At 40.9% G+C, this 26,071-nt stretch overlaps 7 protein-coding genes across 10 annotated transcripts; 3 read left to right on the top strand and 4 right to left on the bottom strand.

Annotated features, from left to right (window-relative positions):
- Nucleotides 1-842: 842 nt before the first annotated feature.
- Nucleotides 843-3,065, top strand: LOC104815602 (inactive GDSL esterase/lipase-like protein 23). The gene is made up of 5 exons (XM_010544058.2): nt 843-1,150; nt 1,689-1,807; nt 2,038-2,235; nt 2,312-2,564; nt 2,652-3,065. The coding sequence occupies exons 1-5, from the start codon at nt 913-915 to the stop codon at nt 2,963-2,965; spliced, it is 1,122 nt and encodes a 373-aa protein (XP_010542360.1). The 5' UTR covers nt 843-912; the 3' UTR covers nt 2,966-3,065.
- Nucleotides 3,066-3,334: 269 nt separating this feature from the next.
- On the bottom strand, nt 3,335-5,750 carry LOC104815601 (ethylene-responsive transcription factor RAP2-12-like). 2 transcript variants are annotated; one of them, XM_010544057.1, is made up of 3 exons: nt 5,323-5,750; nt 3,798-4,686; nt 3,335-3,700 (listed from the first exon to the last, which is right to left on the bottom strand). In XM_010544057.1, exons 1-2 carry the CDS (start codon nt 5,627-5,629, stop codon nt 3,845-3,847), a joined length of 1,149 nt encoding a protein of 382 aa, XP_010542359.1. In that variant the 5' UTR covers nt 5,630-5,750; the 3' UTR covers nt 3,335-3,700; nt 3,798-3,844. The 2 variants fall into 2 exon arrangements, 1 of the variants encoding a protein (XP_010542359.1); XR_772104.2 differs by having other exon boundaries at nt 3,375-3,700; nt 3,794-4,686; nt 5,323-5,749.
- A 1,329-nt stretch (nt 5,751-7,079) lies between these two features.
- On the bottom strand, nt 7,080-9,675 carry LOC104815600 (translation initiation factor eIF-2B subunit alpha-like). The gene is made up of 5 exons (XM_010544055.1): nt 9,196-9,675; nt 8,318-8,470; nt 8,044-8,185; nt 7,569-7,810; nt 7,080-7,477 (listed from the first exon to the last, which is right to left on the bottom strand). The coding sequence occupies exons 1-5, from the start codon at nt 9,658-9,660 to the stop codon at nt 7,271-7,273; spliced, it is 1,209 nt and encodes a 402-aa protein (XP_010542357.1). The 5' UTR covers nt 9,661-9,675; the 3' UTR covers nt 7,080-7,270.
- A 1,548-nt stretch (nt 9,676-11,223) lies between these two features.
- LOC104816059 (1-phosphatidylinositol-3-phosphate 5-kinase FAB1B) lies at nt 11,224-19,485 on the top strand. The gene is made up of 12 exons (XM_010544729.2): nt 11,224-12,802; nt 13,063-13,779; nt 13,903-14,056; nt 14,155-14,499; nt 14,604-15,452; nt 15,529-15,674; nt 16,011-16,148; nt 16,395-16,518; nt 16,607-16,744; nt 16,907-18,310; nt 18,413-18,679; nt 18,792-19,485. The coding sequence occupies exons 1-12, from the start codon at nt 12,192-12,194 to the stop codon at nt 19,116-19,118; spliced, it is 5,220 nt and encodes a 1,739-aa protein (XP_010543031.1). The 5' UTR covers nt 11,224-12,191; the 3' UTR covers nt 19,119-19,485.
- An 87-nt stretch (nt 19,486-19,572) lies between these two features.
- LOC104815599 lies at nt 19,573-20,671 on the bottom strand. Of its 3 annotated transcripts, none has more exons than XM_010544052.1 (3): nt 20,353-20,671; nt 19,998-20,122; nt 19,573-19,882 (listed from the first exon to the last, which is right to left on the bottom strand). In XM_010544052.1, the coding sequence occupies exons 1-3, from the start codon at nt 20,503-20,505 to the stop codon at nt 19,750-19,752; spliced, it is 411 nt and encodes a 136-aa protein (XP_010542354.1). In that variant the 5' UTR covers nt 20,506-20,671; the 3' UTR covers nt 19,573-19,749. The 3 variants fall into 3 exon arrangements, with proteins under 3 accessions (XP_010542354.1, XP_010542355.1, XP_010542356.1); XM_010544053.1 differs by having other exon boundaries at nt 19,573-19,849; XM_010544054.1 differs by having other exon boundaries at nt 19,573-19,854; nt 20,353-20,668.
- Nucleotides 20,672-21,380: 709 nt separating this feature from the next.
- On the top strand, nt 21,381-23,856 carry LOC104815597 (proteasome subunit alpha type-5-B). Its single transcript, XM_010544050.1, has 10 exons — nt 21,381-21,469; nt 21,568-21,637; nt 21,789-21,870; nt 22,132-22,212; nt 22,510-22,623; nt 22,719-22,820; nt 23,065-23,123; nt 23,194-23,296; nt 23,405-23,470; nt 23,557-23,856. Exons 2-10 carry the CDS (start codon nt 21,624-21,626, stop codon nt 23,647-23,649), a joined length of 714 nt encoding a protein of 237 aa, XP_010542352.1. The 5' UTR covers nt 21,381-21,469; nt 21,568-21,623; the 3' UTR covers nt 23,650-23,856.
- Nucleotides 23,720-26,065, bottom strand: LOC104815598 (pectinesterase-like). Its single transcript, XM_010544051.2, has 2 exons — nt 24,919-26,065; nt 23,720-24,840 (listed from the first exon to the last, which is right to left on the bottom strand). Exons 1-2 carry the CDS (start codon nt 26,003-26,005, stop codon nt 24,161-24,163), a joined length of 1,767 nt encoding a protein of 588 aa, XP_010542353.1. The 5' UTR covers nt 26,006-26,065; the 3' UTR covers nt 23,720-24,160.
- Between the last annotated feature and the right edge of the window lie 6 nt (nt 26,066-26,071).

Here is a 26,071-nt window from a genome sequence, read left to right as displayed (position 1 = left end):
AAATTTATTATTTAATTATTATAAATTTAGTAAATAATTTTTATCAAATGATACTAAAAATTTGATTAAAATTATTATAAAAAATTATTTTAAAATAATATTTTTTTATAATTTATATCAAAACGCAATTGCAACCGCAACGAACCATTCACTTCTAACCGTACCCACTCGCAATCGCTGTCAACTGCAACTTATCAACCACTCAGTACTTATCATTCATAATCGCTATCAAACGCTTTGAAAACGCCGTCACCCGTAACCGCAACCGTTGCGGTACAACGAGTCGAACCTTATATTTCGAATGGTATACAACTATATATAAACCAAGCAATTTATAATTATGCATATAATTTTTTCAAATATTTTGATTTAATGAAAACTAAACGAAAGCTAATATAAAATCAAATAGATATATTTTTGTTACTGCTTGTGTTTAGTTTCGAGTTTGATGCTTTTTTCTTCGTTTTGCTTTGTCTCATTTTGTAACTAATGAATCAGTGGACAATTAAAAACGATTTTCTGATTGAAATACAAATAGAAATAAAATATAAAAGTACAATTGATCCGATCTAAAGAATTATTTAATATGAGTGCTCCAAAATAAAATAGAGTGATTTCAAAACTAATGCAAGAATAATTGAATAAAAAATAGAATTTTATTTAATGGAAACTAAACTAAAGCCACTATTATTAAATCGAATAGATTCATTTAATTAATTCAATACAATAAACTAATTTTATAAAAAAAACAAATACAATAAACTAAATGGCCACATGTTTATTTAATAAACCCACGAACTTTGGTTTATATAAATGCGTCCGTCGCGAGGGAGACAAGCAAGCCACCAATCTCTAATATAAAAGTCTCTCTCTCTCTCTCTCTCTTGTCGAGAGAAGAAATATAGTATTGAAATGGCAGGGGGCCGTAATTACGCGAGGGTGGTGGGGGTAATACTGACATTGACGGTGGTGGCGGGGCAGAACATACCGGAGGTGGGACTGTTCAGTTTCGGGGACTCGTACTACGAGGTGGGGAACAAGAGGTTCCTGACGACGGCCTTCCTGCCTCAGACCACTTGGCCCTTCGGCAAATCCACCGACGATCCCAACGGTCGCTTTTCCGACGGCCGGATCGTCCCCGACTTCATCGGTACGGACACCACCACCTCCTTGTTTCTGTTTCTTACACATGTCTGAATGTTAGATCCGACGTAGATTTTCATATCTAAAATAGCCTTTATTAGTTTGTCCATTTAGAGTCTAATTTTAGAATTATTTTTTTTTATCATACCAAATTAATACTATCAATATATTCTTTAAAGTTGAAAGTAGATTAATAAAAGCCAATAGATTTTCTTAGGATTTTTTTTTTAAAAATCATGATGGATCTGTAGACTTTACATACTTGAAATTTTAGTACTCTGCTTTTAAGAATTCTGTGGGTAATATGTAATTTGAGTAAACTAGCATTTTCTTCGAAGTTTCAAAAATTCTATATATTTCTCCGGTGTCGTCTTAACTCGTTACTTCATCATATTTGTTACTGTAGAGTATGTGCAGTTTAATCAAATGAAAGATCAAAGATTAGAACCTTCCTTTTCACAAAAATAAAAAATATACGTCGTTATATATATATATATATATATAAATAATATTTTTGTGTGGAATATGGATTATGGAATGAGCAGCTCAGTTCATGAAGATACCGATACCGGTACCGGCGGCTCTGGACCCCAACGGGAATTTCTCACGCGGAGCCAACTTCGCCGTCGCCGATGCTTCCGTTCTCGGATCTCCTCCTGAATCCGTACGTATGCCCACTTTTTTCCATTTTCAAAAATATTTACTTATTATTGGATGATTTTGACCCAAAAAAAAATTATTATTGGATGATTATATGTCATGATGGCAGTCTTTTTGGGCTGTGGATGTTTGTCTTTTTCGATGTCCATTTATTGATTTTTTTTTAACTATACTAATAATCATCACCATATCATTATGAATCTTTTTTTCCCCTAATGATTGGAAATCTTGCAGATGACTCTTGCCCAACAACTGAACAGATTCAGAAGAATGGGGAACTGGAACGATGATTTCTTGTCGAAATCCTTGTTCATATTCTACATCGGAGCCGACGATTACTTGAACTTCACCAAGAACAACCCTGCCGCCGACGCCTCTGCCCAACAGGCTTTTGTCACCTCCGTCATTTCCAAATTAAGACAAGATCTCGGCGTAAGCCCCCTCCCCCCCTGTTCTTCACCATTCTCCGTAATTTCGTCACTGATATAGAGGCCGTAAATGGGTGCAGCTATTCTACGTGAACGGGGCGAGGAAGTTTGCGTTCCAGCTGCTGGCGCCGCTGGGCTGCTTTCCGATCGTGAGGCAAGATTACAACACCGGAGATCAATGTTACGAGAAGCTCAACGACTTGGCCAAGCAGCACAACGACAAGATCGGGCCGATGTTAGACGCTCTGGCCAAGGAGAACAAGGGTTTCCAGTACACCGTCTTCAATTTCTACGACGCCATGTCTCGCAGAATCAACAGGAACCTGAACTTCAGTGAGTTCCCCCGTTGAAAATCTATATATAGATACATACATACGCATGTGTATTGAACTAAATGATGGTTTGATGATCGATGTTCAGGGTTCAGTAACGTGATAAATTCGTGCTGCGGGATCGGAACGCACAACGCGTTCGGATGCGGGAAGCCCAACGTCCACTCGAGCCTGTGCGACTACCAGAGGTCGTTCCTCTTCTTCGACGGCCGTCACAACTCGGAGAAAGCCAACGAGGCGATCGCTCACCTCTTCTTCTCGGCCGATCCCAACGTGGTCTCGCCCATGAACCTCCGGGAGCTCATCGTCTACCCCGCCAACATGAACATGCTCGAGAGTTACCAGCCGAAGAATTCCGTCAGCGTTGTCGCTGTCGGTGAGGAATCAGTGTCGGAGTTCTAGGGTTTTATGACGGTCGAATAATTCCAAGGAATATCCTTGCTGTTGTTTGTTTGTAATATTTGAGACTATGTGATGAAATATTATATGTTTTGAGATCCGATGGTAAATGGATGAAGTAGAAAAATAGTGACAGATAACTATATTCAAATTAAATTCTATATAAAAAAAATCAACGATTTAAAAATAGTGACACACGGACCGTTCACAAACACATCCCGACAACATGAGTTGTTTTACACTAGCATTGATTAAAACAAGATAAATATCATGAAACCAAACACAATGTAAAAACCTAAACCCGCATACATATGTACACACACGCTTATATGTGTATTGTATGCATGCGTGCATGTGTAAATGGACTGCATGTTGTGGAACGTGCATATGATTTCATTCACAAAGCAGAATGTTAGAAGAGAAGAAGAAAGTTCAAGATTCACGGTAATGCTTTGCGTTACATCGGAGTCTCGGAGACATAAAACAACACACACACAAGCAGATATCATTCTTGAGTACACTAAAGACTTGGGCTCGAAAACTTTGATGATCAAATGTAAAGGTAAAATCTGAAGGAAGAAACCTAAAAACATGTACCTCTATTTACTTCATCAACCCCATTATATCAGAAAAATACAGAGCATCCCCCATGGAGAGAACTGACTACAGAGATCACTCCCATGCCGGCTCTGGCTCAATGCAATGCAGTAAAGGTTCAGCTTGTTACAACAGCCGACCCTGAAACGAAAAACAAACCAAACCGCAGATAAAACGATGTAATAACACAGTTTTGGTGTTGAGAAAACAAGAGGGGAAGAGACTGAAACTCACTAACAGGCAGCCTTATTTACACGACGAAGGTGAAAGAGAGATTTGATCTGATCAGAAGACCCCTTCAAGGGTTGAAGGGATCTCGTCAAAGGTCCAGAGATCCATTGGGTTTGCCCCTTCCTGAGTCCCGGCAGCGCCTCCGCCCAGTAAAGCTTCAAGTGAAGAGGAGTCCCAGGTGCTGTTGTCGAGGTAAGGTGTCTGGAAGTAATTCATTTCCACCAACTCATCAGAGAGTGACTTATCAGTGTTTGACGCAGGGATCGCCTCCTGAGTAGTGGGCTTCTGCTTCTTCGCTGGATTAGTGTCCTCCATTAATGGAGCTGAGTCATTGACGAACATAGACGAGATCTCAGGGGTCTTGGGTCCTTGATCGCTCCACCCGAATTCAGAACAGTCAAATGTGTTGCTGCCCTGGTCTGAACTGAACACATCTTGCTGGAACGAGTTTGTCAGCCCGAAATGATCGTTAACCTGGGGTTTCTGATCCACCAGCCCTGTGTTATGGAAGCAGTCTTGTCCCAGATTGTCAAAGGAGTTCATGTTCTGATCCAGATATGGCTGAACCAAGGTTGGGTTTCGTCTAGCCACTGGCTTCTGGGGATTGGCCTTAGCAGGACGCTTCTGGCTGACACGAGGGGTTTCCTCGGGGAAATTCACCTTAGCTTTCTTGCCACGGATTCTGCGAGCCTCGGCATCATAAGCTCTTGCAGCTTCTTCGGCAGTGTTGAAAGTCCCGAGCCAGACTCGGACCCCTTTCCTTGGGTCACGGATCTCGGCTGCCCATTTGCCCCATGGTCGTTGCCTAATGCCCCGATACTGGTTCTTTCTCTTCCTCTTTGCAGATTTCTCAGCTTGCCCATTGGATTCTGGAGCTTTCTTGGCAGGGGCAGAACCTATTTCAGGAAAAACAAACAAAACATGTCAAAACATTATCGACCAAGAACAAGTATCAAAATATGAACTAAATTAGAAAGAACGTAGATATCTAACTCCAAATGTTCCATACCAAAGGCTCACAAAAACAGATCAATCCAGACAATAAAACAGGCTGATCTGCTTGAAATGATAAGAACAAAACTACATGATTCGACTTATTTAAGTAATCATCTCTAAAAAGATTTTTTTAAGGGAATCAATATGAAAAAAAAAAGAACACACACATGGATTTCAATCTACCTGCAGCAAATTCCAGAAAAAGAGGCTACTTTCGGGTTAACAGGTAAAGCCCATTCATTCATTGGGGAACTTTTTTGCATATTTTTTTCTCTCTCGCTGATCGATTGTAAACAAAACAATCACTTAAGCAATCTTTTCTCGAGGAGTAAATAACTCATCACAAATGACATTTAACGAAGAAAAAGAAACATTGGAACCCAACCCATACCAGAAAGCTCCCAAGTTCAAGAAGAGAGAGAGGGAGAGAGAGATAAGCACTAAAATCAAATGAACCGAACTATTTTCAAACCCACAAGATTCCCAAGCTTTCGGAACAAGCTACACCCATTTACAGTGAAAATCACAAAATTTACCATCGGAGTCGGCGGCGGAGCGGACGGCGGGATTCGGAGGAACGGGGAAGAAAAAGGGCTTCACGTCAGCGAAGACATCATCGGCATCGAAGTCATCCTCGAAATCGATGAACGAATCATCCTTGAAACCCTGAAAATCGGCCTCGAACGCAACGTCCAGATCGAAGAAATCGGACCGCTTCTTCGAGTTCTGCTTCGAGCTCTTCGCTTTCGCGTTCTTCTTCAGATCCGACCAGATGCATTCGATAGCACCGCGTCGGGATCTCGGCGGCGGTATGAAATCGGAGATAATAGCACCTCCACACATATCGGCTCACGAAAAGGGCGTAAATGTTCACAAATGGAATCTCAGAGGCGAAAATGAAAAGGAAACTCTCTCTTCTCTCTCTCGCTTCGTATCTGTTTCACCAGAAAATCTGAAGAAAAGGTGTACAAGTTGACAGAGTCGGTGGACAGAATTATATAGGTTGATATTTTATTACTTTACCCTTTTCTGAAGCCAGTTATTACGGTTGTGCCATTACCTCTGAGCAGTTCACCTAACGTCTGGCCAAACGATTAGTAGTCTCGTTTTTAGTCCACCCATATATTTATTTTGTAATATTTTTCTTGAATCCTAGGTTTTGTTTTTCAAAATTTGATGTTTGATTAGAAAAAATAAAATAAAATTCCCTTGTAAGTCAAAATAAATCATCGAATGATAACTATACGAAAACATATTAAACTAAAAAAATACTGAAATCTGTAGTTTAGTCAATACAATTACAACTAGATAATGTGTCTAGATTATTTTCTATTTATAGCAATGAATTGATTGTGAATATCTCATTTTGGATGTATTGTCTTCCTGATTAGGAAAATGATCTTTTGTTTACTGTAGTTCCTAGTTGCACATCAGATATCTTCCACACATTTTATTAACTGCACTTCATAGTATAGTATTTGATATCTTTTGAATTTTAATCCAGATTGTTGAAAATTTTACAATTATATTATGTAATAATATATAAACATTATACATAACTAGTAGAGAGACAAAAGACCGGTTCAAATAGTTATATAAAGTTTTTAGTTAGTAATGACATTTACGAAAGCCCAAAATTAAATTACAAACCAGTTATCTAATACACATAGCAAAATGGCAAAGATGTGAAATCAAGAAAAGGTGAGGGTGAAATAGAGAAAGACTCTTGAGCAGTCCCAAAATATTTGGGACACGAGAAAAAAAGATGGTCCATAAATACCATTCACATTGTAATGCAAATTATATATTATTTAAAAAAATATGCTAAAAACGAATGACAAATGCATGGGAAAATATTTTTAATTTTATTTTGATAAGACCCACGACGAAATTTTCCCATATTTTGCAAATATTTTTTTTAGGTTTTTTGGTAGGTGGTACAATTATTTGTTTTGAAGAATTATACTACAGATATTAATCAAAACACGCGAAAATGAAATGAAATGGAATTTTTTAAAACCAAAATTATTGAGAGGACAGACTAAAACTTTGATTTAACATATAATCTGGTTGTCTACCACTACTAGCAGCAACTCCTATTCTTTATTATAAGATTGACACTTGCAGGTACAATACATACAATCTTTTTGTAACATCATCATCATCATCATCATCATCATCATTCTTTTGAATAACATATTCTAATTGCAGGTAAAATAATTAAAGAATTATAATATTTCTTTTTGTTTTGTGTTTGTTGACATTGATTTCATTCACGAATGAGATAAATGTGTCATTCTCCTTCAGTTGGGTCGGCCAGAGAAAAGGGCTATAACAACTCGGTTGGTTACTTGCTCCGTACAAAAACAACAAAACAAAAACTCGGGTTTGGTCTGAAACCTGAAACGATCTTATGCTACTTACTGCTTATGCATGAGTTTCAGGCAAAAGAGGTTATGTGAACAGCGACACTTCAAAATGAGCTTACAGGTAAAGCTGGATCAGCTCATCACTTACTACTGATGGTGTGAGAACACCAAGATCAGTGAAGAGGAGAGTGAGGTACTGAGGAGGAGTATAGTCCCGAGCCGATCTCTCCACCTCTACCTTTGAAGGGATAGGAACCCCGAAATCAACGGGTCGTAAGGCCGGCTCCATGTCTTTCTGGTCCAACGGGTAGAGCCGAGCAAACTGCAGGTGCAGAAGAAAGAACGGAGAATATATATATGATCATGAATTTGTAGATTTGGCTATGGTGGCTGGCTAGAAAGCTGAGGTTTACCTTGTAACTTTCCGCAGCCACATAGACTGGTTTGTTCATGCTTTGAGCCACCAGGGCGATTTGGTATGTACCCATCATGTTGATTATACCTCCACTTTCAACGACACCATCGGCTCCAACAAATACCATGTCTACCTCATCCATGCTATATGCCACGGCTGAATCTATCACGAGCTTTACCGGAACATCAAGCTTTGCAAGCTCATTGGCCAGTAGTATGCCTGTCTTGTCCGGTCTTCCCTCTGGATATATGTTTCCATTGGTGTAAAAAGATGTTATTAGGATATGTTCAACATAAATGTAATAACAGCTTTCGGAAAATCTCGTGGAAATGTAATAGTAGAAGTTCAGGGCATTCATGCTAAGATTTTCCATATCGAGAACAGAACCTTCGAGGTAAATTATTCAGGCAGAACCACGAAAATGTGCAAACCCAACAATGTTCAAGAATCATAGAAGTTTTTCAGAAGAGAACCTGTGCAGAAAACTCGGAAGAGTTTCTTATTTTGTGCCGCCGTTTTCAGCACTTCAAATACAACTCTGGAGAACCCATGCACCAGTATAGTACACCCATCAAATATAAAATCTTGACTAAGCATCGCTATTATTTTCCGTGCCTGCATTAAGCAGCGCTAGTGTTTCAAAATCCTTCTTCCACTTCTATTATCGGGTGCAACCTATGTTATTATTTGAGAGAAATGGACGATAGAAAATCTAAATCGGGGAAAGCAGAAACCTGACTGACTCACCTTGCAAGATATTTCCTCGAATTTCTCTGCACGTTCGAGCAAGCGAGACTTGGCTGAGTTGAAATCCTCATATTCTAGAGCAGAAGTGCGGGTCACATATCGCATGAATAGATCGCATCCTGCTGTCAAGGAGATAGAGGTCGTATCCCATGACTGAAAGATGAACATAAGAACCATCATAAAATTCACTAGCCAAAAACTGACACATTTAGGATCTGTCTCTGACAATTTAAACATATAGTTACAAAAGAACCGACTACCCGAGTGCAAAACCAGACACTTAATACAACAACTGAAGCCTATAATTCGAGACATCTACCATCTGATGCCTAAACCGGTATTACCGGACTAATCACACCGCCGATTTCCCATCTATAAGAAGAATAGTATCATAGAAGAACCAAAGCACATCGATAAACAATGCAGGTGCATCATTTCTGTCCCATCATACCCTCTGGAGCAACAGGATAAAACACAAACAAAGCTGAAACTAATTGGACAAACTGGCTCAAGTAAAGAAAAAAAACCCTACAAGGTGTCAAGGTCAAGTTCCCGGAATATGCAATTCCCAAATCACATCATTCATTTAAAGTTATTCCCAATTCAATTAGGGTATGAATGAATACAAGGCCCTTCACAAATCAAGCCACAAAACCAGAAACGACTACAACTATGGCTCAGTTCCTACACATTAACTCATCAAAGCTCGAGACTTTTCTTATCCATTTGCTTGACCGAAGTCGGAATCCAACGTTCGCGGTCTCGGGTATTACCCTAACGACAAATACGGCGATCGCATTCCATTGAAATTCGAACAACCACCATAAAAGACTCGTCTTTTTCAGACACATTCACAGACAAGGAAAAAAGGCGCTTACTTTCAAGGTATCAGAAGCTTTCTTTAGCTCGATTTCGAGTTCCATCATCGTGGTCGCCTCGCTTGCCCTAATCACCGCCGCGAGCGCGCGAATCGCCGCCACGGCCTCCGCCAAATCGGGCTGCTTCCTCCATCTGTTAAACTCCTCAATCACGCTAAAGGAATTTCCCGTGCCGACTCCGGGAGAGACCGGAAGGCCGTGGTCGGGATTGCGTCCGACGGCGGCTTCGGCCTGCGCGAGCCAATCGCTGGTGACGACTCCATGGTGCGCCGCGCGAGTCTGGTAATACGCGGAGATGGGATCGGGTCGAGGGTTAGGGTTAGGGTTTTGGGGGGTGCCAGCCATGGAAAGCGACGAGAGAGGGGGAGGGGACTGCGAGGAAGGGAGGAGAGAGACGGGTGTCGGTGGCTGTACGGCGTCGTTTGCCCGTTTGTCGAGGATGAAAGATGCTGATCTCCTCCACATTGTTAATTTTTGCGTATATGAGAAAATATGGTAATGTACTTAATTAGCTCATGTTTAAATTCATAATTAAGTTGATTATGTTATTTTAAGTTTCCATATCACTCTTTGCTAAAACTAATTACCGATTTGACCCCCGACATCTAATCCATCATCTCCAACATAGTCTATGAAACTATGTCGCGTAATCAACGGATATCCAGCGAACATATAAGCAATGTTGGGCTTTCCATTAGGCCCATGAAACATGTGAGGCCTGTCCAATTCTTTTCGAGAAAAATAATTATTTTCTGAAAACAATTCCTTTTTATTTGATTTTTAATATTTTCATATTAGTTATTTCAATTTGTTTTAAAATTATATTTATTCATTTTATTTATTAATTTATTTGGTTTAAATTTTATTTAAATAGAAATAATTACTTTCATAATTATGATAAGTAATTTATTTTATAAATATCAGATTTTATATATATATATATATATATATACACACACACAAGACCGAAATTGTTAAAGAACATTATCCTTTGAATTCCCAATTGTGTGTATGAGTTTATATACGTAATTTTTTGCTGTCACCTGACTATATATATGTATAAATATTGATATTTTAAACCTTGGAACTAATTTTATTGTAAAAATAAAGATTATTTTATGGCTATTAAATGATAGCGATTACGTTAAGACGATGAAAAAACAGACTTGATGAATATAAAAGTAATGACGGTTTTTGTTAGATAACGTCTAATAATTTAAGATATACAATATAAAATATTTGCCGTGTATACATATATATACGCACATATATACACGCACTTTTTTGTCGCTATTTTACGGCAACATATATTTAATAAATCCGTAGAGCAAAAACAATAAATCCGATATCTGAATCTGTCGACCATATTTATTTCATATTTGGGTATATATGATGAAGTGATCTAACGACATCGATGACGTGTTTAATGGGTTTTGAATGATCATGTTGTACCAATACATTTATGATGTATAAAGGAATGGATATTTTGGATTTTGGTATTTTTGGGTTTTATATAAATTATATTTTATTTGGGTTTTATATTATTATTATTGTTCTATAGGAATTTATTCTGTATTATATTTTTATTCGTTTTTTAATAAGAACTAAAATTGTATGTTAAAGGCCCATCGTTCATAAACCATCATAGCATGTCCCCTTGATATTAGAATAAAATCCAAAGCAATATGAACTGTATTATTGCTGCATTATTCCTAATTATTCAATGTTATGATAGCATAAATTTGATTTTTTTTTTTAATGTCCATTTGCGAATCGGGTAATTAATTATATTTGTTCATTGGAAAATATTTGCCTTATTAGGGAACAAACGCAAGGGTATTATGGGAAATGCATTGGGGTAAAAACCTGTTTGTAAAAAAAAAAAGTAAATGTTTTTGGAGTTTAGTTTACCTACGCGAAGGTGTAGGTTGTGAAATTTGAGAACCCGCGTTATCGATGTCGCTTTCTCTGCCACAGAAATACATGAAAATCATCAGTCAATAGCTCAACCACGACAGAGAAATTACTAAAAAAAAAAAAAAAAAAAAATCTTCTTTCTGAAATCAAAAGGCAAAGATTGCTTGAATTTCGAGTATAGGGGAAGAAGATCGTCTGATGATTGGAAATTTCCTGGGGAAGGTAATCTGGCGGGATATCCCGATTTTGATGTTTGGATTACGCCGTAAATTCGGAAACGATACTCTTTGAATCTTAATTCGGAAATTAAACCATTAGGGTTTTCGGTGTTTGCTTTCTTCTCCTTGGAGCTGCGAAATTAGCATACAATCGGTTTCTGCGAATTGGGTTTTCTTCGATTTCATCTGCGGTCGCATGTCAGGGGAGATCTTGCTTGAAGGCAGATAGGGAAGAAAAAAGTTTGAAGCTTTCTCCGATCGGACCCACAATTCTTTGGTATCGTTCTATTGATGAATCTTGTTCAACATCTCTGGTTGGTCTTGTGTTATTCAGATTGGGTCTCGTGTTAATCTGGTGATCGTCGATTACGGGTTTAATCTTGGATTTCACAGTGGTAGGTGATTCAGGCATGGTTAATAGTTGGATTAGGAGTTGGGTTGTGATTGCGACCTTGGTTTCTCATTGAGACAATTCTGGTGTTAACTTTTCTGTCTGGTTTGAGTTTCTCAGTGAGGGGGTAAAGCTAATAATCTCTGAACCAGGAACAGTTTAGGCTCGGTCTTAAAAATGTCTCTTGGTATCCATCTTTCTAGGATGAGATAATAGAACGCAGGCACGCACACTCCGAGTTGGTGTAGATGTTTGGGATTATCAGAAGGTCTTTCATCTTGTTAGATTGAAATTTTTTCTGAGGGTGAATCAGTGTGAAACTTTTTGATTCTGGGCATTGAAGGTATACCAGATCAAGACACCGACCAGTGTAATTGCATTTGGGTTTTGATCGTTTGGTGCTGAGTTTTATCGAAATGATCTCCCAGACTTCAATGCTCATGCAGCATGATGGTTTGGGAAGGTCTTAGATGGATGCCAGAGGAGATAATAATAATAGGACATTATCTGAGATAGTAGGTTTGATAAAGTCCTGGCTCCCCTGGAGATCCGAGCCAGCTACTGTCTCCCGGGATTTTTGGATGCCTGATCAGAGCTGTCGTGTATGTTACGAGTGTGATAGCCAGTTTACCCTTATCAACCGTAGACATCATTGCCGTCATTGTGGCAGAGTCTTTTGTGGAAAGTGTACGTCAAACTCGATACCCGTCCCTTCCAGCGACTCGAAAACTCCCCGTGAAGAGTGGGAGAAGATTCGTGTTTGCAATTACTGTTTCAAGCAATGGGAACAAAGTGATGGCGGACCACGGGTTTCAATTCAGGCAGAACTTAGTACATCGCCTTCAGGGACAAGTTTTCTTAGCTCACCCTCCAGTACTACAGCCAATAGTAGCAGCTTTGCTTTCGGCTCGATGCCAGGCTTAATTGGACCTTATCAAAGGATTCAACGAAATTCTGATGTCAGTAAACATATGGTATCTGCAATGGAAACAAATACAATCAGGCAAGGCAAAGCAACTTCTGGGAGGAGTAGTTTCGCTGCCACAGATGTGGAAGACCCATGTCGCTTTACTTCAAACAGGTTATTTTCTTTTCTTTTTTCATGTGAATTACGCTCCAGCTACCTGATGACTTTCATTTTTTTTTTGCGTAAGATTTTGTTTTGCTCGGGAATTTGCTTAGCTACTGACTGAACTGTACTCTCCTCAATATTTATTTGTTTCAATTTTGTGAACTTGTATAAATTATTACCAGCCATCCTCTGGGAAAGACGAGAGATTTTTATTTAGTGTAGATTCAAATTCACAATGATCACTAATTGTTTTTCTGGTTCTGCATTAGGAGTGATGACGAGTTTGATGAGTATGGTGTATACCACCATGATATGGAGACGAGGCTTTCTCCTCGAGCTAATGTATATTATGGTCCAGTTGGATATGATGAGATGTGTATTGATGATGGCTGTAAGCTGCATCACAATGGAGATGCCGCTGACCAAAGTTTAAGTGGCTCTCCCCTCATTCATAGCTGTTTCCAGTCTCTAAGTTCAGACGAAACAGAACAGTTCCAGAAGAAAGATGATAAGGATGGTGGACCTTCCCCTGCAGATACTTCAGAGGAACCTGTTGATTTCGAGAACAATGGACTCTTGTGGGTTCCACCCGATCCGGAAAATGAAGAAGACGAGAAAGAAAGCGCCTTGTTCGATGAGGATGACAACGAGGGAGATGCCTCGGGAGAGTGGGGGTATTTACGCCCTTCCAATAGTTTTGGGAGTGGAGAGTACCACAGCAGCGGGGACAGAACAAGCGAGGAGCACAAGAAGGCTATGAAAAATGTGGTTGACGGGCATTTTAGGGCTTTGATAGCTCAACTGTTACAAGTTGAAAATATCCCTGTGAGTGATGCAGATGGAAAAGAGAGCTGGTTAGAGATTATCACCTCTCTTTCTTGGGAAGCTGCTAATCTGTTGAAGCCCGATATGAGCAAAGGCGGTGGGATGGACCCGGGTGGCTATGTCAAAGTAAAATGCTTAGCCTCTGGTTCCCCACATGAGAGGTACGATCAGCAACATATATACATATATATATATATATATTGTTTTTTGCCATCATCATATTGTTCAGATACTTTTAAAGTTCCAATTTTTTGTAAGTAATTTTCATCTTGGCATTTTAACAGCATGGTTGTGAAGGGAGTTGTTTGCAAGAAAAATGTGGCTCACCGACGAATGAGAGCAAAGATTGAAAAGCCTCGGCTGTTGATCCTGGGCAGTGCCCTCGAGTATCAAAGGGTTTCAAACCAGTTGTCAAGTTTCGATACTCTATTGCAACAAGTAGAGTTTGCCTATCTTCTTTTGTTCGATTATCTCTTTTATCATTTAGATATGCAATTGGTTATTTGCCTAAACCTTCTGCTCGTTATTGGTTTCAGGAAAAGGATCATCTAAAGATGGCCGTGGCAAAGATCCATGCAGAACGTCCTAATATTCTCTTGGTAGAGAAATCAGTTTCGCGATTTGCACAAGAGTACCTTCTTGCCAAAGACATATCCCTTGTTCTAAACATTAAGCGGCCACTTCTAGATCGCATTGCTCGGTGCACCGGTGCTCAGATAATTCCTTCTGTGGATCATCTCTCCTCTCAGAAACTTGGTTACTGTGACAATTTTCGTGTGGAGAGGTTTCTTGAAGAACATGGTTCGGCTGGTGAAGGTGGGAAGAAATTAGTGAAGACATTGATGTATTTCGAGGGTTGCCCAAAGCCATTAGGGTTTACGGTAAGCACTTCGAACCCCTACCTTCCAAGAAAGACAAGAATCTCACAATCTGAATATCTCGATATCTGAAGAACTTTTTTATTTTGTTGTCCTTTCTGCGTCAGATTTTGCTTAGGGGTGATAATGGAGATGAGTTGAAGAAAGTGAAGCATGTCGTCCAATACGGACTTTTTGCAGCTTATCATTTGGCTTTAGAGACTTCGTTTCTTGCTGATGAAGGAGCCTCTCCCGATCTTCCATTGAACTCTCCAATAACTGTGGCACTTCCCGATAAATCTACAAGCATCGAACGTTCAATATCTACCGTGCCTGGTTTCTCTGTCTCTACAGTTGAAAAATCACTTACAGTTCTATCTGGTGATGTACCATTAAGGGCAAATACCGTCCCGGCATCACAGCTGGTGTCATCCATCAGCAATCTCTCAGTCCAACATACCGAAATGGATAGAGATCCTCAGATACCCAATACTTCGAGTTGGCAGCCTCGAGAAGTGAATCCCGTTTTCATTGGTTCCCGCCCTGCTGTTTCACTGAATTTGCCTGACCGTGTGGTAGAGGGCAGAAGTTCAAATTTCTCCGTAAGATCTTCAATGGTGGATGCACCAGTAGAGAACGTTAGGCCAAACATTGCAGCCGCTTATACAGCTGACAGTTCATTTAGGTCATTACATTCTCCGGAGCAAGCTGTTGTTCCAGAGAGTTCTACCATTGATGTTGGTTCAGAGCTTTCAACTGTGCAACAAGAGAACAGTGAGAACCAAAAGGAAACAGAATCTCTGAAAGAGGAATTCCCTCCATCCCCTTCTGACCACCAGAGCATATTGGTCTCTTTGTCATCCCGGTCAGTGTGGAAAGGAACTGTATGTGAGAGATCCCATCTCTTTCGGATAAAATACTACGGGAGTTTCGATAAACCTCTGGGTCGGTTCTTGAGAGATCATTTGTTCGATCAGGTGAGGTTCTTTCCCGATTATTCTCTATTGCACAACTCAAAATCATAATCTAAATTGCTCCAAAAACGTGTTGCAGAGTTATCGATGCCATTCATGTGAGATGCCATCAGAAGCACATGTTCACTGCTATACTCATCGGCAGGGCAGCCTCACAATATCGGTAAAGAAGCTACCGGATTATTTTTTGGCCGGAGAAAAGGAAGGAAAGATAAACTCGATTATATAAGGTCTCTTAGCCGGTGCAAGAAATGGGGTGCTCAAGGTGGAAAGAGTAATGTCTTCTTTGCGAAAACCCTAGACGATCGGTTCATCATCAAGCAGGTTACCAAGACAGAACTGGAATCGTTCATCAAGTTCGCGCCTGCTTACTTCAAGTACTTATCTGACTCTATCGACACGAAAAGCCCGACCTGCCTTGCGAAAATCTTGGGAATTTATCAGGTAGTTACACTCAGAGCTCAATCTGTTTTGTCCTGATGAACATCTTCCATGATCCACACACGTTTTATGTTAGATCCATTCTGAGTTCAATCGAGTTGACAGGTCGCGGTGAAGCAGTCGTGTAGTGATGTCTGATGCCGCTTGGGGATTATCCTTCGGCAAGTTTCTAGAGCTCAGTTTCTCAAATCACGCTGCCGCAAGTAGAGTGGCATGTTGTGGCCATTCCCTCCATAGGGACTGCCTCCGTTTCTACGGGTAATTGTTTTCTTTTCTCGAACCACCTTCAGAAATCCTCGTGACGTTTTAAATGCGAGAAATTTATCGATAGAATCCTTAGGTTTTATCAAATACAAGTGAAAATATAATAACATGAAAGAAAACCATTTTAAAGGGAAGTGTCCCACTAGTCTTGACCGAAAAGTTTCAACATTAACACCAAGCCTAGATGATATAAGATGTTCATCCTGCGGGGATTTCGGAATTTGTGTTTTGGTCACGCAGATTCGGGAACATGGTCGCTTGCTTCCGGTATGCAACGATAGATGTTCATTCGGTTTATCTCCCGCCTTCAACACTTAATTTCAACTATGAGAACCAGGACTGGGTTCAGATAGAGATAGATGAGGTTCCATCCTTACCATTTTGATTCTCTTTATGTAAGCTTTTTTTGGATTTTTAGTTTTTTAAAGTCTTCACACATTTCTCTTGAACAGGTGGTGGAGAGAGCAGAGCTTCTGTTCTCTGAAGTGTTGAATGCTATTAGTCAAATTGCAGAGAAAGGTTTGAAAGAATCCAGGCGCCGAATTGGAGAACTTGAAGCAGCACTGCAAAGAGAGAAGGTGGAATTCGAGGTGAGACTGCTTATATCGAACCTTCTAGAGCTCAGCCCACATGATATAATAACCATATTAACTAAGCCATTTTAAGATAAGGTTCACGTTCTTTGAAAGAATCATTTTATCGGTTTATATGATTTCCCAATTTGTTATTGTTCTTATTGCATTTGCCTCCAGGACAATATGCAAAAGATTTTGAAGAGAGAAGTGAAAGAAGGTCAACCTCTAGTCGACATTCTTGAGCTATACCGTATCCGAAGGCAGCTGCTTTTCCAGTCGTATATGTGGGATCACCGCTTGATTAATGCAGCACATTTAGATAGCCTCGAGGCTGGAAGTAATGCCACCGAAAGAGAAGAACATGAGAAACCCTTGGCTAAGAGCCAGACGCTCCCAGAGATGAATGCCGGGACCGATTCTCTTTATCTGAACCCAGATGGTGAATCTGCTACAAGTTTGGATCTGAACCGAGAGAAAGAAAATGAGGGAAATCTTACATTACCTGATGAATCTGATGCTTCAGAAAGTAAGCTTGATGTTCGGAGGACACAGTCAGATGGGGAGATCGTTATGAAAAATTTGTCGGCCACCCTTGAAGCGGCATGGACAGGTGAGCATCGTGCCCAAGTTGAGATTCCGAAAGATAGTGGCAACCTCTTGCCTAATGTTGCAGCCTTATCAGACTCTTCGACTTTACCTTCTTCGGTGTTGGACCTCTCGGAACAGCAAAATGAATTCAAGGTATCTCGTCCCGTTTCACCAGCTTTACCGAGCAAGAATTATGAGAATTCAGAAGATTCTGTGAGCTGGTTAGGTATGTCGTTCTTCAATTTCTACCGTTCCATCAACAAGAGTTTCCCGGCCAGTAGTCAGAAGCTCGACACGTTAGGCAGCTATAGCCCGGTCTACATCTCATCGTTTAGAGAATCGGAACTTCAAGGTGGTGGACCTAGGTTACTTCTGCCAGTGGGTATCAATGATATCGTTGTTCCGGTTCATGATGACGAGCCCACGAGTATTATCGCCTATGCACTGATGTCACCCGAGTATCATCGTATAATTTCGGGTGAAGGGGAATCTCTGGTTTCATATCCTTCTGAGCTGAGTCTCTCTCGCTCTGTCGACGACACGATATTTGATCCGAGCAGAAGTCTTGGCTCGGTTGATGAGAGCATACTTTCCATGTCTACTTCTCGAAGCACGCTCCTTCTGGACCCACTCTCATATACAAAAGCTCTGCATGCCCGAGTCTCGTTCGGAGAGGATGGCACGCTCGGGAAGGTGAAGTATACGGTCAGTTGTTATTATGCGAAACGGTTTGAAGCACTACGGAGTGTATGTATACCCTCGGAACTCGATTATATAAGGTCTCTTAGCCGGTGCAAGAAATGGGGTGCTCAAGGTGGAAAGAGTAATGTCTTCTTTGCGAAAACCCTAGACGATCGGTTCATCATCAAGCAGGTTACCAAGACAGAACTGGAATCGTTCATCAAGTTCGCGCCTGCTTACTTCAAGTACTTATCTGACTCTATCGACACGAAAAGCCCGACCTGCCTTGCGAAAATCTTGGGAATTTATCAGGTAGTTACACTCAGAGCTCAATCTGTTTTGTCCTGATGAACATCTTCCATGATCCACACACGTTTTATGTTAGATCCATTCTGAGTTCAATCGAGTTGACAGGTCGCGGTGAAGCAGCTTAAAAGCGGGAAAGAAACGAAGATGGATGTTTTGGTTATGGAGAATCTTCTGTTCGGAAGAACTGTGAAAAGGGTATACGATCTCAAAGGATCCTCTCGGGCACGATACAATCCCGACTCTTCCGGGGCAAACAAAGTCCTGTTGGATCAGAACTTGATTGAAGCAATGCCAACTTCTCCGATTTTCGTGGGTAATAAAGCCAAGAGACTGCTGGAAAGAGCTGTCTGGAATGATACTGCTTTCCTTGCAGTAAGTTTGGTTATATATTCTTCTTTTTCTTGCATTCAACTCTTAGCCCTTTTTTCAGAATCATTACATAAGTTCATACTCGTTATTTATCTTTGTGTTGGGGATACAACAGCTAGTCGACGTGATGGATTACTCGTTGCTCGTGGGAGTGGACGAAGAAAACCACGAGCTGGTACTTGGAATCATCGATTTCTTGAGGCAGTATACATGGGACAAGCATCTAGAAACTTGGGTAAAAGCTTCTGGAATCTTGGGAGGGTCCAAGAACGATTCACCAACCGTGATTTCCCCGAAGCAATACAAGAAACGATTCAGAAAGGCGATGACTACTTACTTCCTCATGGTTCCCGATCAATGGTCGCCGCCCAATATCGTCCCGAACAGGTCAAAGTCTGACCTTCTGGAAGAAAACTCTCAGACTGGCACTGCAGCCGAGTGATGTCTGATATATATCCATCCTGTAAGTTTTGTGAAGGAATGGTTCTTTTTTTTTTTACAAGTGGGAACTCTATTCTTCGGCGGGGAATCTTGATTTGTTTTTTTGAAGATTGGCTATCCTCTTCGTTTCGGGTAGAACTTTTTTTTTTTTGTGTGGCAAAGGTTGTGTTTAGATTTTCGCCATTACTGTAGCTTAGGAGATGTCTGAAATCCCTGTGGAAGAGATGAGATTATTGTATCACCTTCTCTTCTTCTCCCATCGTTCAAACCATATATAAAACAGCTGTTTGTACAAAAATCTCATTTGTTCCATGACCTTATAAGACATTTCCTGTGTATAGTGGCAACAGTATCTGTGTTTTGTGAAATTCTTGAATCTTTTTCGTATCTGTTCCATCAATCTCTTTGTATCTTTTAACAGCTCAGTTGTTTCAGTTTGAATAGCTACAGCTCCAGATTCCAAAAGCTTGTCATTGAAATTACTGTAGTTACACGGTATAATCCTAAATTTGATCTAGAAATTCAGAGATTTAATCAGAATCTAGGGTCTGCATGTTCTGTTTTTTTACAAGAGAAACATCATACTTACACGAAGTCTACAAAAGATAATGAAAGATAATGTTTCTTGGTAACTAGAAGAGATCAAAGCTGTTCCACTTCATCATCATCAACCCTTGTTGTGGAGCAGACATCTGTCTATGATTCTTTCCCGCGTCTATCAGCTCCTGATAACTGCGCTGCAGAAGATCAAGAATCTCTGCTTCTCTGTTACGTATATTGTAAACAAGATCGATCCAGTGGTGTTAAACTGAAACAATTGAGTATATACGCACGCATATGTAGTATATACGCACGTGTGTGTGTGTGTACGCGTGCATACCTTGAATAACAAGCCGTTCTTGAGCTCTGTGGGAGACACCGAGGACCTTCGTCGTACCCTTCACAGATGATCTCTCCATTTTCATCTCTGTAACAGACAACACCTTGAGCCAGATCCTCGAAAACCTGTTCAACAAAATTAAAACCCCGGTTTTTCAAGAACCATGTGTTTGCCAAGTGTGTTGCTTCCAGATTCTCAAGAAAATCTAAACCCGGATTCAAGAACCGTGTTTTGCCAAGTGGGTACGGCTCAGATTCTCAAGAAAATGGAAACCCATTATCAAAAACCACGTTTTTCCAAGTGGGTCGTGTCGATCATTCGGAGAAAACAAAAACCAAAAAAAAAAGGTTCTCACTTTGTTCTTGGGGGAGAATCTGACGGGCTGAGGGTGAGGAACAGCCGCTTTCTTGACTTGTAATTGGCTCTGTTGAAACATCGAAGTGCTTCTTCTTCTTACAGGCGTGGGAACAAGGCATGGAGGGATACGAAGCTGACATGAATACGCCATCGCCAATTGCTTTACCCAAACTGTCTCAGAACAACAAAAGATGAAACGGAGGCATTCGATGAGGAGGTGAAAATCATAATGAACAAATTTAGCAAAAAAAGCCTTAAATCAATTCTCTGTGTGATTAAGAGAGTGTGGGGTTCAAATTTACGTAAGATGCAATGAAGATGATTTGTTTATTAAGAGATATGACAAAACAGGTAAATGTCTTTGTCGTGGAGCCAAATCATCAATTATCGAAATAACTTGATGATTTGTTTTTATTCTTTACCACTTTTGTTCTAACGGTCCGTTGGGTGGAATGTCCCTTTGGTTCTGTAGTCGTTGAACTTTGTGCACATCAATCCATTCCACACCAAAAAAAAAAACAATAATAATAATATGTCAGACTTTTTTTTTAATATTATCGATTTTTTGTTGAAATGTAATTATTTGACGATATTTAGAGTATTTATAGTTAAAATAATCTTTTTAAATTTGGAATATAAATATATATATATAAAGATTGGATGAAAATCTAATATATTATAATAATACGACTATTTAAATATTTTGTAATGAAAATCGCACGATATCTTGATATAAAAACTTAAACAAAACCATTAATGAGTTTTTTTTTTGCAATATAACAAAATAAATCTACATAATACTAACGCTTGTTTAACGACTAAACCTTTATTTTTGAAAAATTCTGAACACGAAAATGCATTTCTAAATTACATAACGCATTCACACCAATCCGGATTATTGATAATTAGGATCCAAAAATACGTTAGTTGCATTGTTAGCCCAACTTCAGGCCCAATTAAAGATTGACAAAATTTGTCGGCCCAATTAAAGCCCACGAATGCGACTAAACGTCGAACCCTTCCTAACTTGTTGCTCAAGAAGTGCGTCTTCGAAAGCTCAAAAGGAGCAGACTGGTGAAGGAGTCTTGTTCTTCGATTCGCAAATCAACGAACTGGTAAGATTCTCTGCCTTCTTCTGCAGTTCGTAATGGTTTCTCTTCTCTTTCAATCCGTTTCCGGTTTCTAAATTTTCTTCGATCCGTTAAATTTCTAGGGTTTTACTCTTTTGTGCCGACGTCAGGGCTTTTCAGATCGAGATCTAAGAAGAAGATGTTCCTCACCAGGTAAAATCAGCATTTTCCGATTCTTCCTTTTGGAAATGGTCCTTTTTCAGGTTTCTGGGCTGGGTGTAGTTGCTGTCATGTTGCCGCAAACTTGTTCCTGCGTAATAATAGCGATCGTTTCTGGGTCCTTGTTGATTGGTTTTGTTCGAAGGACTGAGTACGACAGAGGTGTCAACACCTTTTCCCCTGAAGGTCGGCTGTTCCAAGTCGAGTATGCCATTGAAGCCATCAAGGTAACTCATCGATTATCAAATTCCGTATGTTTCTCGAATAGCATCGAGAAAATCGTGGAAAATGGTTTTTTCCTCGATTTTCAAATTCCGTATTGTTAGCTATAGTTAGTCATGGAATGAAAATTTTCTGTGAGTTCTTCGCTCTTTGCATCATCTTGGCTAGGCGTGATGTGCTGGCTTGGGATTTGGCTTAGATTAGGATTGCCGTTGTGTATGGACATGGTGTCGAGGTTTTGATGAGTGGGTGATTCTTGCTTGCAGCTTGGTTCTACTGCTATTGGAGTAAAGACGAAGGAGGGAGTAGTGCTCGCTGTCGAGAAGCGTATCACCTCGCCTCTGCTGGTCAGTTCTCTAGTTGTTTCCCCCTCTACTAAACTTGCTATGTTTGGAAAGAAAATGGGGTTTTAGTTTTGGTATGAGCTTCAGAACTTGAGAGCTAACTCATATTTCTTACGGGCAGAATCATGTTTCTGTTTAACCCATCAGGAAACTTGTATTAAAAAAAGTGATTATTGGCTTTGTTGTTGCTTGAAAAAAAAATCACCTCAGGGAACTTGTGTTCTATCTGGCTAGTGGATATTAGTTATGGTGACCACAACTTTTTTTTTTATCAGTCTCTCTCTTTAAATCTTTTGCCAGGAGCCGAGCAGTGTAGAGAAAATTATGGAAATCGACCAGCACATAGGATGCGCCATGAGCGGTCTGATTGCTGATGCTCGTACACTGGTGGAGCATGCACGAGTTGAAACTCAAGTGAGACGTTAGGTTTTGCTGTTTCTCTTTGCCATTTCCCTTCGAATGTGAAGAGGCATTTATGTTTTGGACTGGCATTTTTTCTGTTCTGACAGAACCACAGGTTCTCCTATGGTGAGCCAATGACTGTAGAGTCCACAACACAAGCTCTGTGTGATCTTGCTTTAAGATTCGGTGAAGGAGATGAAGAGTCGATGGTAAGAATAGTTTACTCTTTTGCTTATAGCATTAGAATCTTTAATGGGTATAACATTTGTAGCGTTAGATTGCTAGAATAGCCTAGTAAAGCCAGGCTCTTCCAAAGCAGTTCAATCTTACGAAAACCCATTTGTAGTATATTGTATATGCCACATCATTTCAGGTGTTAAAATAGTTGGTATGTGCGAATCTCGGTTTCTATATGAATATTTGATGGTTTACATGGATGATTTTTGTATGCAGTCTCGGCCATTTGGAGTATCTCTTCTCATAGCTGGTCATGATGAAAATGGACCGAGCCTGTAAGTTTGAGATAGACTTTGCCTGCCTTTCTACTGATAACACAACGTGATAGGACTGTCTCTTTTGCAGATACTACACCGATCCTTCGGGAACGTTCTGGCAATGCAATGCAAAGGCGATTGGTTCGGGCTCGGAAGGCGCTGACAGTTCCTTGCAAGAACAATACAACAAGGTATTTATGCTTTCCATAAAACTTTCAAACCATTTCCCAAACAATCGGGTAGCTTCTCCCCGAGGGTTTATGTGATTTCCCGCTGTTTTCCCATGTTATAACTTTCAGGATTTGACTCTCCAAGAGGCAGAAACGATCGCAATGTCTATCCTCAAGCAAGTTATGGAAGAAAAGGTACTAACTCCAGTGATATTATATGTCATGCACTCAAAGCATTGATGTCGATTTGAGGATTCTGATCTGATCATTCTCTGGAATAGGTGACTCCAAGCAATGTGGACATTGCCAAGGTTGCACCCGAGTATCATCTTTACACTCCTCAAGAGGTGGAAGCAGTTATCAGTCGTTTATGATGCCGACGGGGGAACATGCTTCTCTGCCTCCAGGAATCTTGGTTTGTCGGGTTATTTCTCGGGTTGTCTGATTCCGATTTCTGAACCAGGAGACTGTCTTTTTTTTTAATCTATGGCACAAAACTTTTCACTCTTGTCTGTCAGATGAGATGATGTATGCCAAACATTCAGCCGAGAGATATGTAAGAACCTTTCCTTTATCTGAAATCTTTCGACAATCTCGAGAGTACTGTGGTTCGAGTGTTTGTGTCTGACTCTAGGGTGGGTGCGCGTTATCCGAAATTTTTGAGTATCGGCCAATCTACAGGACGGGACGGGATGTGACGGGTCTGTCCAAAATCCAACATTCAGGTTTTGGTCGGAATTGACTTGTGTTCCAATGGGTTGTGTTTTTTTGTTTAAAAGCATTTGAAACAACTCAGAAGAAGATTAGAGATTTTGTATTTTAAGCATTTGGAACATATGAAGCCAATCCCACATCGTTGAAACAAGCATTTTGGGATAAGAGAAATCACAGAGGCTCATCAAAAGGGACGCCGGTGTTGTTCAGCCACACCTTCCCGCTGATGAACTCGCCAACGGTAAACTTCTGAGCCTCTTCAAGGGTCATATTGGTATCGGCCCATTTAACCCGTTTGCCCAAGCCTGATCCCGGCCCACTATTCTTATACTCTCCATAGTATATCATCGGTTTCGGAGGCCCATTCGCATTCCACGCGATCCAACCGGCCGGGTCTATCAGCGACCCGATTTCGGTTCTCATCACCACTGTGGTGGAAAAGTTCTTCCAAGGCCGTCCTAGGTAAACCGCCGCCGTCAAATTATCGCCGTCAAAGGGAGAAATCGTGCTTCTTACGATCGAAAAACCCGATTTCGCATACGGGTCGCTGACCGAATGAGCCGTGACCGTGTCGTACTGCCCCCGGAGCGGCTGCCGCGGCCGGATCGTGCAGTTCTCGAAAACGGCGGCCGCGTGGCCGAAGATGAAGTCGATGGAACCGACTATGTCGCAGTCGCGGTAGAATTGTTCGCCTCTGTGAGCGTAGAGCGTGTCTTGGTAACCGGCGAACGCACACTGGTACAAAACCGACCGGCTCGATGTAGACCGGAATGCGACCGCCTGATGTTTTTCCGGCCCTGCGGTATTAACGAACTTCAAGTCCTTGGCCATGAATCCGTTTCCTTCCACAGCTGCAAAACCGAAAGAGAACCGGACCGGTTAAATCGTAACCGGAAATTAAACCTGATCATTGGACTTTGAAGACTTACCGAACGTAGCCGTTTGAAAGGTTCTCAAGGTGGGATCGTCGATCGTATTCCGTCTCCCGGTGACGATCGTCTTCGAGATGCCGTCTCCGTACATTAAAATATTCCATTTGTTCTTAGGCAAGAACACGTTTTCTGTGTAAACACCTTCCTTTATGTATACAAGGAACCTTGAGTTGCTCTTGTCGGGAGCTGCAGCCACCGCCTCGTTGATGGTCTGGAAGTTTCCAGACCCGTCTTTAGCCACCGTGACATCGGGTGTCAGATCAGAGGAGTCGAGAAGAGCTCGACGGTCACCGAGACCAAGCCAGTCTGGAAACCCTAATTTGGTTTCTTGTAACCCAAGCAACCTCCTGTGACCCGACTTCTTCTCCAAGCCTGGTAATTGATGGTCACCCAAGATTCTGGTAACAATGGCCAAGCTGTTGCTGACAAACTCCGTCGAGTCCTTCATAGAATCTTTCAGATTCTTGATGAGCTTCAGATTCCTTTGGTAACCCGAGAAATCCGAGTCCAGAATCTCGTCGATGCCCTCGAAGCAAGTATCGTGATCGATAATCGCAAAACTCAGCTTGCTCCTAATCTCATCGATCTCCACCATTGTCAAGGCCTTCTCCAGCCCGTCAAAGCTTTCAATCGTCTCGTTCAGATGCTCCAAAGCATCGACGATCATCTCATCGCAAACCTTCAAACTGACCTTAACGGATTCATCAGCAGTTGACGAAATCAGCTTTCTCGGGTACCCGAAAATCCTCAGGTGCTCTTCTCGAGCTTTAAGGAGAGAGGCCCGGAAGAGAATCTTCGGATCTGACGAGTTGACAGACAAGAGTGTCGAATAGCACTTGTCCGAGTAGAGAGTGGCGTTGCAGACCGTCTTCAACATGGTCGAAGCAGACAAAACACGTCTCAGTGATGATGATGAGTTTGATTCAGATTCTGTTGTGTTCGGAAATATGAAAACCCCAAACACGAGGAGAGCGGCCAATGAGACAGAAAAGACAGTGAAACACCACTTTCTCAATGGCTTATGCGTCTCCTCCTCCTGCATTTTGGCTTTGCCATTGCTACGAACAGAGCTTACAAGCTCCATCTCCACCGAAACTTGTTATGTTCTCTCTCTCTCTCTCTCTCTCTCTCTCTCTCTCTCTCTCTCTCT

The sequence above is a fragment of the Tarenaya hassleriana genome, unplaced genomic scaffold (genome assembly GCF_000463585.1).
Source record: "Tarenaya hassleriana unplaced genomic scaffold, ASM46358v1 Cleome24, whole genome shotgun sequence".
NCBI lineage: Eukaryota > Viridiplantae > Streptophyta > Magnoliopsida > Brassicales > Cleomaceae > Tarenaya > Tarenaya hassleriana.
Note: the sequence above shows the minus strand (reverse complement) of the source record. Positions and strands in the feature narration are given on the sequence as shown.

Excerpts from the sequence above, each read along its gene's own strand:
- LOC104815602 (XM_010544058.2), top strand. The coding sequence starts at position 913 with ATGGCAGGGGGCCGTAATTACGCGAGGGTGGTGGGGGTAATACTGACA. Across the intron at positions 1,808-2,037 it reads TCGGATCTCCTCCTGAATCC|ATGACTCTTGCCCAACAACT; the intron begins GTACGTATGCCC and ends GAAATCTTGCAG. Across the intron at positions 2,236-2,311 it reads AATTAAGACAAGATCTCGGC|CTATTCTACGTGAACGGGGC; the intron begins GTAAGCCCCCTC and ends AAATGGGTGCAG.
- LOC104815601 (XM_010544057.1), bottom strand. The coding sequence starts at position 5,629 with ATGTGTGGAGGTGCTATTATCTCCGATTTCATACCGCCGCCGAGATCC. Across the intron at positions 4,687-5,322 it reads CTCCGCCGCCGACTCCGATG|GTTCTGCCCCTGCCAAGAAA; the intron begins GTAAATTTTGTG and ends TTCCTGAAATAG.
- LOC104815600 (XM_010544055.1), bottom strand. The coding sequence starts at position 9,660 with ATGTGGAGGAGATCAGCATCTTTCATCCTCGACAAACGGGCAAACGAC. Across the intron at positions 8,186-8,317 it reads TCGAGGAAATATCTTGCAAG|GCACGGAAAATAATAGCGAT; the intron begins GTGAGTCAGTCA and ends TGCTTAATGCAG. Across the intron at positions 7,478-7,568 it reads TGGCTGCGGAAAGTTACAAG|TTTGCTCGGCTCTACCCGTT; the intron begins GTAAACCTCAGC and ends CTGCACCTGCAG.
- LOC104816059 (XM_010544729.2), top strand. The coding sequence starts at position 12,192 with ATGGATGCCAGAGGAGATAATAATAATAGGACATTATCTGAGATAGTA. Across the intron at positions 14,057-14,154 it reads TCGATACTCTATTGCAACAA|GAAAAGGATCATCTAAAGAT; the intron begins GTAGAGTTTGCC and ends TATTGGTTTCAG. Across the intron at positions 14,500-14,603 it reads CAAAGCCATTAGGGTTTACG|ATTTTGCTTAGGGGTGATAA; the intron begins GTAAGCACTTCG and ends TTTCTGCGTCAG.
- LOC104815599 (XM_010544052.1), bottom strand. The coding sequence starts at position 20,505 with ATGGCGTATTCATGTCAGCTTCGTATCCCTCCATGCCTTGTTCCCACG. Across the intron at positions 20,123-20,352 it reads GATTCTCCCCCAAGAACAAA|GTTTTCGAGGATCTGGCTCA; the intron begins GTGAGAACCTTT and ends TTTGTTGAACAG. Across the intron at positions 19,883-19,997 it reads AGAACGGCTTGTTATTCAAG|AGAAGCAGAGATTCTTGATC; the intron begins GTATGCACGCGT and ends TATACGTAACAG.
- LOC104815597 (XM_010544050.1), top strand. Across the intron at positions 23,124-23,193 it reads GATGAAAATGGACCGAGCCT|ATACTACACCGATCCTTCGG; the intron begins GTAAGTTTGAGA and ends TCTCTTTTGCAG. Across the intron at positions 23,471-23,556 it reads AGCAAGTTATGGAAGAAAAG|GTGACTCCAAGCAATGTGGA; the intron begins GTACTAACTCCA and ends TCTCTGGAATAG.
- LOC104815598 (XM_010544051.2), bottom strand. The coding sequence starts at position 26,005 with ATGGAGCTTGTAAGCTCTGTTCGTAGCAATGGCAAAGCCAAAATGCAG. Across the intron at positions 24,841-24,918 it reads CTTTCAAACGGCTACGTTCG|CTGTGGAAGGAAACGGATTC; the intron begins GTAAGTCTTCAA and ends TCGGTTTTGCAG.